Source organism: Somniosus microcephalus, chromosome 1 (genome assembly GCF_052327205.1).
Source record: "Somniosus microcephalus isolate GS21.2 chromosome 1, FLI_Smic_1.0, whole genome shotgun sequence".
NCBI classification, from domain to species: Eukaryota; Metazoa; Chordata; class Chondrichthyes; order Squaliformes; family Somniosidae; genus Somniosus; species Somniosus microcephalus.
The window spans coordinates 122,558,306-122,571,950 of NC_140987.1; the positions used below are offsets into that span (position 1 = coordinate 122,558,306).

A 13,645-nucleotide genomic window follows, 5' to 3' on the forward strand; every position below is an offset into this window, starting at 1 on the left:
ACGATCCTGCACTGACAGTATAGGGTTGAACTGTGACCCTGCCCCGACAGTATGGGGATGACTTGTGACCCTGCCCCGACAGTATGGGATGTACTGTGAGTGAGTGACTTTGCCCCGACAGTATGGGATGTACTGTGAGTGAGTGACTTTGCCCCGAAAGTATGGGATGCACTGTGAGTGAGTGACACTGTCCCGACAGTATGTACTGTGAGTGAGTGACTCTGTCCTGACAGTATGTACTGTGAGTGAGTGACTCTGTCCCGACAGTGTGTACTGTGAGTGAGTGACTCTGGCCCGACAGTATGTACTGTGAGTGAGTGACTCTGCCCCGACAGTATGTACTGTGAGTGAGTGACTCTGCCCCGACAGTATGTACTGTGAGTGAGTGACTCTGTCCTGACAGTATGTACTGTGAGTGAGTGACTCTGTCCCGACAGTATGTACTGTGAGTGACTCTGTCCCGACAGTATGTACTGTGAGTGAGTGACTCTGCCCCGACAGTATGTACTGTGAGTGAGTGACTCTGCCCCGACAGTATGTACTGTGAGTGAGTGACTCTGCCCCGACAGTATGTACTGTGAGTGAGTGACTCTGTCCCGACAGTATGCGATGTACTGTGAATGAGTGACTCTGTCCCGACAGTGTGTACTGTGAGTGAGTGACTCTGTCCCGACAATATGGGGATGTACTGTGAGTGAGTGACTCTGTCCCGACAGTATGGGGATGAACTGTGAGTGAGTGACTCTGTCCCGACAGTATGTACTGTGAGTGAGTGACTCTGTCCCGACAGTATGGGATGTACTGTGAGTGACTCTGTCCCGACAGTATGTACTGTGAGTGAGTGACTCTGTCCCGACAGTATGTACTGTGAGTGAGTGACTCTGTCCCGACAGTATGGGGATGAACTGTGAGTGAGTAACTCTGCCCTGACAGTATGGGATGTACTGTGAGTGAGTAACTCTGCCCCGACAGTATGGGATGAACTGTGAGTGAGTAACTCTGCCCCGACAGTATGGGATGAACTGTGAGTGAGTAACTCTGCCCCGACAGTATGGGATGTACTATGAGTGAGTAACTCTGTCCCGACAGTATGGGGATGAACTGTGAGTGAGTGACTCTGTCCTGACAGTATGGGATGTACTGTGAGTGAGTAACTCTGTCCCGACAGTATGGGGATGAACTGTGAGTGAGTGACTCTGTCCCGACAGTATGTACTGTGAGTGAGTGACTCTGTCCCGACAGTATGGGATGAACTGAGTGAGTGACTCTGTCCCGACAGTATGTACTGTGAGTGAGTGACTCTGTCCCGACAGTATGGGATGTACTGTGAGTGAGTGACTCTGTCCCGACAGTATGGGATGTACTGTGAGTGAGTGACTCTGTCCCGACAGTATGGGATGTACTGTGAGTGAGTGACTCTGTCCCGACAGTATGGGATGTACTGTGAGTGAGTGACTCTGTCCCGACAGTATGGGATGTACTGTGAGTGAGTGACTCTGTCCCGACAGTATGTACTGTGAGTGAGTGACTCTGTCCCGACAGTATGGGATGTACTGTGAGTGAGTAACTCTGTCCCGACAGTATGGGGATGAACTGTGAGTGAGTGACTCTGTCCTGACAGTGTGGGATGTACTGTGAGTGAGTGACTCTGTCCCGACAGTATGTACTGTGAGTGAGTGACTCTGTCCCGACAGTATGGGATGTACTGTGAGTGACTCTGCCCCGACAGTATGGGGATGAACTGTGAGTGAGTGACTCTGTCCCGACAGTATGTACTGTGAGTGAGTGACTCTGTCCCGACAGTATGGGATGTACTGTGAGTGAGTAACTCTGTCCCGACAGTATGGGGATGAACTGTGAGTGAGTGACTCTGTCCCGACAGTATGTACTGTGAGTGAGTGACTCTGTCCCGACAGTATGTACTGTGTGAGTAACTCTGCCCCGACAGTATGTACTGTGAGTGAGTGACTCTGTCCTGACAGTATGTACTGTGAGTGAGTGACTCTGCCCCGACAGTATGGGGATGAACTGTGAGTAACTCTGCCCCGACAGTGTGGGATGTACTGTGAGTGAGTGACTCTGCCCCGACAGTATGGGATGAACTGTGAGTGAGTGACTGCCCTGGCAGTATGCGTGGTAAATGAGCTGATGTTCAGTGTGTAGAATAGACAGAAATAGTTTGAACATGCTGATTGAATCGTGAGTAATAATTGTATATTTACTAGGCATTGTTCCTTTTAGGAGAGTTTCAGGAGTGGAGGAGCAGCACTTGTGTTCATTTAATTTTTTTTTAACATTTTAGATAATTTTGCAGAAACCTTATTCATTGGTTGATTGATGTATGTAAATAACTTATAGTCAAGATAGAGAAGCAGTCCATTGATCAGATGGACGAAGTACCATCCTGTCACCAGCTGCAGCTGAGAGGGAGGGCATGTGACCTGCATCCAGACCTCCGCTTTCGGATAAGGTATTAAACCGAGGCTCCATCTGTCCCCCTCAGGTGGACGTAAAAGAACCCATGGCATTATTTTGAAGAGCAGGGGAACTCTCCTGGTGTCCTGGCCAATATTTATCTCTCAACACGACTAAAACAGATTATCTGGTTATTTATCTCATTGCTGTTTGTGGGACCTTACTGTGCAGATATTGGCTGCCACGTTTCCCTGCATTACAACAGTGACCACATTTCAAAAAGATCTTCATTGGCTGTGAAGTGCTTGGGATGTCCTGAGGTCGTGAAACGCGCCATAGAAATGCAAGTTCTTTCCTCCTTTAATTTATTTCATGGAAAGTACCTCATCCTGTAGAGTAGCAAATTCCTCCAGAATGTGGCCTAGTTTATCTCTCTGCCGAGCTCTGTTGTGTCCATGAATCTGGATCAAACTGCAAAATGGCTGGAAGAAACAAACCAGCAGTAAATTAGAAACTCAGAACATTAAGGGCTAAAAATTCAGTTTGGGGCACCCAGCTCGCCTGGGCGCCGGAATTACCGCTGCACGCGGAGCCACTTGCGCCATCGGGATATTCAGTTTCAGCGCCCCAAGTGGAAGCCGGCCGCTAAACAAGGGTTTCGGCGCCCCGCTTGGGGCGCTGAAACTGAATATCGGCGCGCAAAGTGCCGCAGCGCCACCCACTGCGGCACGGCAGGCTGCGGTACTGCAGGCCTTCCTCCCACTGTTAAGGGGGAGGTGCCTGCAGCAGCGCGATCCCCGCTCGCGAGTGCCGGCAAATGAGCCCGGCACCAAGGAGAAGTGCCGGGCTCTCGGGAAACAGCTGGCAATGCCGCGGGGGTGGGGGGGGGGGGTGTAGGAGGCCGGGGACGGAGGTGCGGGCAGGCGGCCGCCGAAAAAGCGGCCGGCCGCACCTCCACCTTAACTCGCCCCACTACCGCCACAGGTAGGCCCCTGTGTACCGGTCGCTGTTTGCAGCCGGCGCGGAGGAAGCAGGCGCGACCAAATATGGCCAGCGGGGGCGATAGCGGGGCGCCATTAGCGCCACGCTAAATATCGCGGTGGTTGTGGCCAGAGGCGCAAAAGCCCTCTTTGGGCGCAAACTGGTGGCGCAGGCCACTGAATTTCTAGGCCTAAATGTTTCAAACCTGCCACCACAATCCTCACAGCATCACATCCCTTACTTCTGCAACCTGAGCAATTGAGTTACCTGTAAATGGCAATGGGGCTTTCTCACCGAGTCAACATTTTATACTAAAGGCAGTAAATTATGATTGACTTTACTCTTCAATTTTTTGATTGCATTTCCCCCCCCCACCCCACCCCGCACTATTCATACAAGAGATGGGAAGCTCACATGTGCCTAGAACTCCACCAATCTATTGGTCTAATGCAGGTGTATGACATCAGTCCAGACTGACCCCTAACTCTCAGCTTTTTCTTCTCCTCCCCATAGGAAAGTGCCTCATCTTTGCTTAGTCCTCCGCAACAGCCAATGAAGAATGAAAGTTTGCTGTGTTGAGAATCATAAGCATGGACCAAAATTTGATGGCTGCAATGCATTGTGCTGAAGAACCATTACAACCTGCTATCAGATTTAATTTTGAACTCCATGCCTGACATACAAACAATTTCCAATGAGCATATAACCAGTACTAGTTTCTATTAAAAAAGCTATCACAAAAACATCTTACATATGTCTAAATAGAAAAAAAGCTGAGGTTAATAAAAAAAAACTTTTTCAAAGAAAAATATGGGCCCGTAATTTCCGATGGGAGGCTTCCTGTGTGTGGATACCTCCTATCGGAAAAAAATCTACGCACTTACCCGAGGGCTCCCGAGTCCGGATACTTCCGCTCCTGGGCCTCTCCACAGTCGAAATGCGCAGGGCCCACGTATCCCAGGGGCGCATGCGGTTCACAAGCGTCCCTGGGATCACGTGGGCCAGACAAGCCAATGAAAGAAGGGAATCCCCCGTCATACTTTTGACAGATAGACCTGTCAAAAGTATGAATGGGGATCACTGAAAAAAGACACTAAAACATTAAATACATTTTTAAAAACCATCACATTTTTAAAATGAGTTAAAATTACATTAAATTAAATATTTTAAACAAAAATTAATTTTTTGAAAAAAAATAAAAATTATGGGGCTAAAAATAAACGTACCTTTTTTAAAAGTATTTTAAAATTATAAATGTGAAAAAAAATTATTTCTTTTACTTTTTTAAACACTTATGCTGGCAAAAGCAAACCTTACGCCTGCTTTTACCAGGCATAAGGGCCTAGAAATTCAGTAAGGCGCTGCCAGCTTTGCGCCCAGTTACCGCCTAAAGAGGGCTTCTGTGCCAATGCAGGAGTTTGCACTGATATTCAGCGCAGCGGTAATGGCGGCGGTAGCCGTTAGCGCTGCGCCGGCACCGATGACGTCATCGGTGTGCGCAGTGCCCCAGTTCTGCCCCGATACCGGCCCGATCCCCATATTTAGTTGCGGCCGCCTCTTCCGCATCGGCCGCAAACAGCGACCAGAAAACGGGGCCGTACTGTAGCCTTAGTGGGGCGCTTTAAGGTGGAGGTGCGGCCGGCCGCTTTTTCGGCGGCCGCCTGCCCGCACCTCCTTCCCTGGCCTCCTCCACCCCCCCCCCCCGCGGCATTGCTGGCTGCTTTCCGCGAACCCGGCACTTCTCCATGGTGCCGGGCTCATTTGCCGGCACTATCCAGCGACGATCTCCCCGTTGCAGGCACCTCCACCTTAAGAGAAGGAGGAAGCCTGCAGTACCGCAGCCTGCCGCTATGCAGCGGGTGGCGCAGCGGCGCCTAGAGCGCTGAAATTCAGTTTCAGCGCCCCAAGCGGGGGCGGGCACACCCTGGAATAGCGCCCGGTTCCGACTTGGGGCGCAAAAAGTGAATATCTGACGGTCGCAAATGGCTCCGCGCCCAGCGCTAACTTTTGGGCGCTAGCCAGCTGGCGGGGCCATAGTGAATTTCTAGGCCAAGATTTCTAAGGGTTTTCAGCGGGCGGAGGTTCTCCAGAAAGCGAAACTCTCCACCCGCAGAGGCCCTTCTCCAGGGCAGGCGTCCGATCTGTCAAGAGTTTTCTTGACAGATCGGAAATGCCGGTTCTCAGCACATGCGCTGTGCATGCCTGAAACCGGCATTTTGATGTCCCTACGGGTAGGGATTGGAATATCCGGGCCATGATTTATAAAAAGTTTATGGGATGGCAGTCAGTACTTTTTCTCCACTTTTAATGTCATTATTCAGAGCCTTCATAATCTAGAAACACAGCAACAAAACATCATATTATATAGTCTCTGTTCATAGTAATATTAAAAATGGAGAGAATGTACCCACACACAACACACAACACACACACACACTGTCTAGGCTCATACATGAAGAATGGTTGCTTGGATGAGAGACCAAAGGCCAGCATCCATGGAATCATCTTTCAGGAGAGGAAGGATTAAGTGGGGGAGGGAGAAGGGAATAGCAGCAACACCAGAACAAAGGATCCTTATTGAATATTATGGAAAATATGAACCTAGACATTGTTTTTAAAATAACAAAACTGCTACCACAATATTTGAAGAATTAATTTTAGAAAACCATGCGCTAAATGATAATTTACTTACCCGCACACAGTGAGTAACGAATGAGTCAATATAATCCTTAGCTTGATGATTATTATAAAGGCAACATCTGAAATTACCACAAAAATGAAAGATTAATGTCACTACATTTATTTCTTTGCGCAATACAAGAATATTCAGAAAAGGAGTTTTTATAGTTGTGGTTCAAAATTCAAAAATATTTTTACCTGATGTGGCAGATAAAGTAAAAAAATTACCCTCTCAATGACAAAGTTACACACCAGAGAGTAAAAAGAAAAACTGTGAATGCTAGAAATCTGAAATAAAAGTAGAAAATGCTGATAATGCACACCAATTCTGTTAGCATCCGAAAAAAAACCCAGAAATATTATCCTGTATCTTTTCTTTTCAGATGCTGATAAATTAACAGCATTTTCTGTTTTCATTTACGTTACATTCTAACTCTTTTCCATTCAAGCCAAATAGCCTGACCAGCTAAACCCTTCTGAACAAGGGGATGCTTGTTGAAAGTTTGGCTGCATACTTTCAGTTGGTGTCTTGATGTGCATTTTTGGTATTTTTCTATTAAAATACATCACTTTTTAGTTGAGGAGCATTGTTCTGTAGTGTTTAAAAAAGTGTCCCCTTTCTCTCCTCCACTCTTGAAGAATGTGACTCTGGTTGGAGTTTAGTTGCACAGTACTTCAACTAAGTGAACATTTGTCACGTGTGAGTATAGACACTGAGGCCGGGATTTTGCTCACCTCGGCGGGTCTGGTGCGGGCGATGTAGGTGGCGGGTTGCGGCCCCGCTGCCGGCTCCAGCCCGCTGTCTAAAATTAATTTATGTTGCTGGGGCTTGTTAAGTCTGCCCTGCGTATTTCCTGGTCCAATTAGAGGAAGCGGGTCTGGTGACATCATTCATGACGTGTCATCAGCCAGTTTCCATAAAGGGACCATGGCCAACTTTCTTTTGACATTTGTGCTGTCGGTGTTCTACAGCACTGAGGTGCTGCAAACACTGTCAAGCACTGCACAGAGGTGCAGGGCTGCACCCAGGTTCTCCCATGTCTCCCTCCATATGCTTATGGAGGGAGTCACAGCACGCAGGGAGGTCCTTTTCCCTTCACATGGACGGAAGAGACCTCCCCAGGAGACCAACACAGCCTGGTTGCACATTGCAGAGGAAGTCACAAGTAGGGATGTTGTCAGGAGAACCTGGGTGCAGTGGCGCAAACCTTTCAATGATCTCAGTAGATCACGAAACATTAGTACAAAGCCACACTCAACCTCATCCTGCTGTGCCTCTCATCACATCCCCATCACTCTGCCTTCCCTACCCTACTCCTGCACAGCTTTACTCACACCAACTTAGCTTGCACCTCCACCATTCCCTCTCTCTCTATCTACATTATCATATCCCCATCTCACTAGCCACCCCTCACACTCACCCTCATCTTAGTGAAATCATACCAACTAACAACACACAAAGGTAGCCACTTGGATGGTTTATCCAATGTTCATGTAAAGTTTCTGTTAATGTGCTGTCAAACATTGAAATCTTTATTTTCAACACTTTGCATTCTTGGACAGATTTGTGTGCACCTTTGGAAGTGGCTTAGTGAGTTGCAGTAAGCATGGTGAGAATGGTGAGACTTAATGGTACCGCCCGCAATGGTGATGAGTGTGAAAGGAATGGCTTGGATATTGTAGGGATGTTTTACAGTGTTGGTGTGGGGTAGTGCCAACCTGGCACATCATGTGGCAGCCAGGGTGTACAGCGTCAAGTGAAGTAAATTTGGCCACGTTGAGGCCATCCCTGGCCTCCCGGCCAGCAATGTGCTTGGGTGCTGATGCCCTGTGTCCTATGCAGCATCAGGTGATTGCGGAGAAGGTTGGTGCTGCTGGTATTGGGGCTGATCATGGTCAGATTCTGAGGACCAAGGTTGTAAATGTATGTACCTTTAAGGGAGAGAACAACTTTTTACAGCTCCTGTATACTGTAGTACTGGCAGTGACCACACCTGTATATAAACCCTGAGTAGTGATCTGTACAATTAGTTCCAGAGTAACCCTCATTCAGTAAACACCTGTTGAATCGTTCCCTGCAGTCTGTTGTCTGATTATTGAAGGACACAACATTAAGATACACGGATCTAACATTGGCGACGAGGATGGGATTCGAACCCACACGTGCAACTCTGCATCACCTCCCAGGGATTCGCTCCTGGAGAACAGTGGAAGAAGGTCGAGTCCAGAAGCACGGGCGTCGACCACGGGCAACCGCCCAGTCATCCAGCGGAGATTTGAGCAGCGCAGGGGAGGCTGTCGAGAGCCAGGCTTGGCTTTCCAGTCATGGTGGTCCAGCGAAACGGGCTGGCAACAGGTACTGCGCAGACCCTTCCCGGACAGCGACGGGCTAGAGTCCGACCGAGCGGCACAGAAAAAGGCCGAGCAGCGTCGACGGGGGAAGAGAGAGAGGGCAGAACGCACAGGGCGCAGCCGGTGTTCAGGACCGAGCGGCGTCAACGGGGGAGAGAGGCGAGAGAGGGCAGAGCGCAGCCGGTGTTCAAGGGCCGAGCAGCGTCAACGGGGGAGAGAGGCGCGCAGGAAAACGCGAGGCGCTTCCATTGCCACGAGGACCACAGAGAGCGGCGTTGGCAGCAGCGTGGGAGGCGCCATTTTAAGCCGCAGCGGGGAAGAAAGGAAAGCGCGGGAGATGCCATTTTAAGCCAGTCTAACCACACCCAAAAATGCCAAAGAGTGGCAGTATCACAGCGTTCGACAATGAAGTCGAAGATTGGACGACATACGTCGAACGCATAGAAGTATACTGCAAGGCGAATGAAGTGCCAGATGACAACAAAGCGCTGGTATTGTTGAATTCAATGGGTGCAAAAACGTATGGCTTACTGCAAAACCTAGTAACCCCAGAGAAGCCAGTAGAAAAGGATTTTGAAAACATAGTGTCAATCGTACAGGGCCACTTAAACCCCACACCGCTGCTGATAGCAGAAAGATTTAAGTTTCACAAAAGGAACCAGCATAAAGATGAAAGTAATGCTGAGTATTTAACGGAACTGCGCAAGCTATCGAAACACTGCCAGTTTGGAACGGGACTAGCAGATACTTTAAGGGACAAGTTTGTGTGTGGGCTTCAAAGTGAAGGAACCCAGAAACGGCTTCTATCAGAAAAGGATCTTACGCTGGACAAGGCTTTCAGCATTGCAGTATCACACGAAGCAGCAGCACGGGGCGCTGCAGAGATACAACGGAGACTGCAAGAATATGGCACAAATGAAATGTCATACGGAACAGTGAAGTGCTATCGCTGCGGCAGAACAACACACATCCATAATGATTGCTGGTTTAAGGACAAAGTGTGCAGACAGTTTGGAAAAGTAGGACACATAGCAAGAGTCTGCAGGTCGGGAAAGAAAACCAGCAGCAAGAAATCTCCACAGGAGAAGTACAAGAAGGTACATAAGGTGACGGAGAGTAGTTCAGACGAACAGAAGAGTGATATAGACTCCGGAAGCAAGGAGCTGGGTTGTCTGAAACTACATAATGTGATCAAAACGGAGGATCACCAAACTATCTGGGTCACGCTCAAGATAGCAGGAGTCCAAGTGAAAATGGAATTGGACACAGGATCAGCCCTAACAGTCATAAACCGAAGGGACTACAAGCGGCTATTCTCACACATACCCTTGAGAGATATAAAGATTGTCTTGAAGACGTACACGGGGCAAAAAGTCTACCCCAAAGGAAAAATAAGGGTGAACGTTATATATAACGGCAAGGAAACACCAAAAATGGACCTATATGTATTGCCAGATGGAGGACCACCACTACTAGGACGTGAATGGATCCGGAAGATACAGCTAGATTGGCATTCCATACAGGCACTTAATGTGGCTGACAAAAAGGATGACGACGTCACACCTGGGCAACTGTAAAAGATCCTAACTGACGCGAAAGAAGTGTTCCAGCAAGGACTCGGAACACTAAAAGGCATGACAGCGATGATTAAAATTGAAGAAAACGCAAGCCCAAAATTTTTTAAGGCCAGACTGGTACCTTATGCGATCCGCCCAGCCGTCGAAGCAGAGCTGGAGAGTCTGGAACGTTCAGGCGTACTGTCCAAGGTAGACTGGAGTGAGTGGGCTACACCCATCGTCCCTGTGATGAAAAAGTCGTTCAGCAGCACGCCTGGGGAACCAAGGAAGGTTCGCATCTGTGGGGACTTTAAGGTAACAGTGAACCCGGTCCTTCACACCGTACAATATCCACTTCCGTGGATTGAAGATATTTTTGCCTTGCTATCTGGAGGGAAACGCTTCACTAAGATTGATCTGGCCTAGGCGTATCTGCAAATGGAGGTAGAAGAAGCATCAAAAAAATACCTCACAATCAACACCCATAAAGGTCTCTACCAATACAACCGGCTGGTATTCGGGGTAGCATCAGCTCCGGCTATTTGGCAGAGGGCAATGGAACAAGTCCTGCAAGGGATCCCAGGGACCCAGTGTTATTTGGACGACATCCTGGTCACAGGCGAAAATGACAGTGATCACCTTGCCAACCTGGAGCAGGTGCTCACTAGATTGCAGGAATATGGGCTCCGAGCTAACCGCCCCAAATGCGAGTTTTTTAGAAAACAGATCTCGTATTGTGGCCACTTTATCGATAAAGAGGGGTTACATAAGTCCCCAGAGAAGATTGAGACAGTAGTCAAGGCTCCAGCACCAGAAAATGTGTCACAACTGAGGTCGTTCCTCGGACTGGTAAACTACTACCATAAGTTCTTGCCAAATTTGTCTACAATACTACACCCACTGAACACCCTACTGCAAACTGGGGTGCCATGGAAGTGGAGTGACGAATGTAGACGAGCTTTCCAGAAGAGCAAAACACTAATCACATCGAAAGAGGTATTGGCCCATTACAACCCAGCATTGCCAATTCGGTTGGCATGTGATGCGTCACCCTACGGCATTGGAGCGGTGCTGTCGCACAAATTCTCGGACGGCTCAGAGAGGCCAATAGCCTTTGCGTCACGATCACTAACCTCAGCCGAGCGTAACTACGCCCAGATTGACAGGGAGGCCCTCAGCCTAGTGTGGGGAGTGAAAAAGTTCAATCACTATCTGCACGGGCAGAAGTTCACCTTGCTGACTGACCACCAACCACTTGTCTCCATCTTTAATCCAAAGAAGGGCGTTCCGATGATGACTGCGCAACGGCTACAAAGATGGTCCCTTTTTCTAGGGGCGCACCAATATGAAATCGAGTATAAGGGCACGAAACAGCATGGAAACGCTGATGGGCTATCACGCCTGCCACTGCCTACTGCGGAGGAAGCACCAGCAGTGGATCCTGTCGCAATATTTCATTCGACTATAATTGAATGCTTGCCAGTAACTAACGCTGGTATAGAGAAGGAGACCCGAAATGACCCGACACTGTCTCGGGTATATGATTTGACGGTGAAGGGATGGCCAGCACATGGCGACTCACTGTTGCCAGCATTCTCGACAAGAAGAGAACAGCTGTCAGTATGCCAGGGGACCTTGATCCAAGTTAAAGGAGAGAGTGCTCAATGAGCTTCACGAAGGTCATCTGGGAGGGGTGAAAATGAAAAGCCTTGCTAGGGCTTGTGTGTGGTGGCCGGGGATCGATCAGCAAATCGAGGACCTGACAAAGAGCTGCTCAGGATGCCAGAAGGTCCAAAATGCACCACCACAGGCCCCTCTACACCCATGGGAGTGGCCCTCATCTCCATGGCAACGGGTGCATATTGATTTTGCTGGTCCATTCAAGGACTCAATGTTTTTAATAGCCGTGGATGCGCACTCGAAATGGCCTGAGGTCATCAAAATGTCCTCCACCACCACGGAGAAAACTATTGCAGTCCTACGGACCATTTTTGCCAGGAATGGCTTGCCAGAACAGATTTGCTCCGACAACGGACCACAGTTTGTGTCCGAAGAGTTCCGGAGGTTCTTGAAAAAGAATGGGGTAAGGCATTACACATCCGCCCCGTATCATCCAGCCACAAATGGATTGGCTGAGAGGTTCGTACAAACCTTTAAGAAGGCAATAAAGGCTATGTACAATGACAACATTCCTGTTCGCCTACCGGAATGCGACACATGCAGTCACCAACCAGGCCCCAGCCATGATGTTCTTGAACCGAAGGTTAAGATCTCGCCTGGATTTGCTCAGACCAAACGTACGAAGAGATGTTGAGAGTAAGCAATTCCAGCACATCCATGAGAAGCCAACAAGGAGCTTCAATGTAGAGCTACCAGTCTTGGCCCGCGACTACCGAACAGAAAAATGGCAGCCAGGAACGATATGCACACGGCAGGGCCCACTAATGTACACAGTGGACGTTGGGGAGAGCATCGTGAGACGCCATGCTGACCAGATCCTAGAGTCACAGGAACAAGTCAACCCCATGCCTCGCCCATACGTACCTGGTGATGAACCCGACGTACAGGTTGCATCTACCCCAGAAACAGTAGCATCGGAAGCTGATGAACCAACCGACGACAGGGGGCCAGAATCGCCTCCGCACCAAGAGCAAGACACTCGGGAAAGGCGCTATCCAGAAAGGATCAGGAAGCCTCCCCAAAGACTGAATATATAAATAGACTATTTTCAGCTAATGTTGCATGTTAAAAGTGTTAATTGTAATTAGTTTGATATTTAATTGTTAAATGAGTGTTATGGTACTGTTAATCTAAAAGGGGAGGAATTGTAATGTATGTACCTTTAAGGGAGAGAACTACTTTTTATAGCTCCTGTATACTGTAGTACCGGCAGTGACCACACCTGTATATAAACCCTGAGTAGTGATCTGTACAGTTAGTTCTACAGTGACCCTCATTCAGTAAACACTTGTTGAATCGTTCCCTGCAGTCTGTTGTCTGATTATTGAAGGACACAACATTAAGATACACGGATCTAACAAAGGTGAGACAGTATAAAGGGCACCCATGTTGATGGAATAGATGGCAGGTGAAGTAGAGATGACAGAAGCATTCTGTCAATGGTGAGAGAGTTCTTCCAATGAGGTGAGAGTGGATGGAGAGTGGAAAGTGGAAAGCCTGCAGAATTTGTGCTGGAAATGGACTGAGAAACAGCTTGTGGCTGAGGATAGTGATGATCTGTCAGGTGGAAGCTTTTACTGTACATTTGAAGCTGTCAAGTAATCAGCTGATTCAATGGCCATTTAACTCCCACCTCAGGTTCACAGACGTGGTCCCCGAGTAGCGTGGACCCCGTGGGCGAGCAGTTAAAGTGAAAAGGTAAAGTTAAAAGCATTATTAAGGGTCTGTTAACAACCCAGTACAGGAAACTTTTTTTTATCCGGCACCGACGGGACCGACGTGGTGCCGGTTCATCAAAAATTCCAGATAACCGAAAGCTATAGTAAAAGATACGGAGAGCTGACAGCTCCGTATAAAGCAACAAACCCTAGCAACAAGTGCAAAACAATGGCCACAAGTTCCAAGCGTCTCTGTAGCTTAGCAACAGCTGCAGCCACACCCTTGCACAGCAACAGATGGAGGAAGGCAAGTAGAATATGAAG

The 13,645-nt window shown here is 48.5% G+C and overlaps 1 protein-coding gene across 2 annotated transcripts in view; it reads right to left on the reverse strand.

The window, feature by feature from the left end:
- Positions 1-13,645, reverse strand: part of naa35 (N-alpha-acetyltransferase 35, NatC auxiliary subunit) — a 124,845-nt gene that overhangs the window by 48,543 nt on the left and 62,657 nt on the right. For both annotated transcript variants that reach the window (XM_085985206.1, XM_085985204.1), the window contains exons 15-16: positions 6,089-6,155; positions 2,799-2,897 (exon numbers count right to left, since the gene is read on the reverse strand). In XM_085985206.1, coding sequence (XP_085841332.1) covers positions 2,799-2,897; positions 6,089-6,155 — 166 coding nt within the window. The remainder of the gene's footprint in view (positions 1-2,798; positions 2,898-6,088; positions 6,156-13,645) is intronic.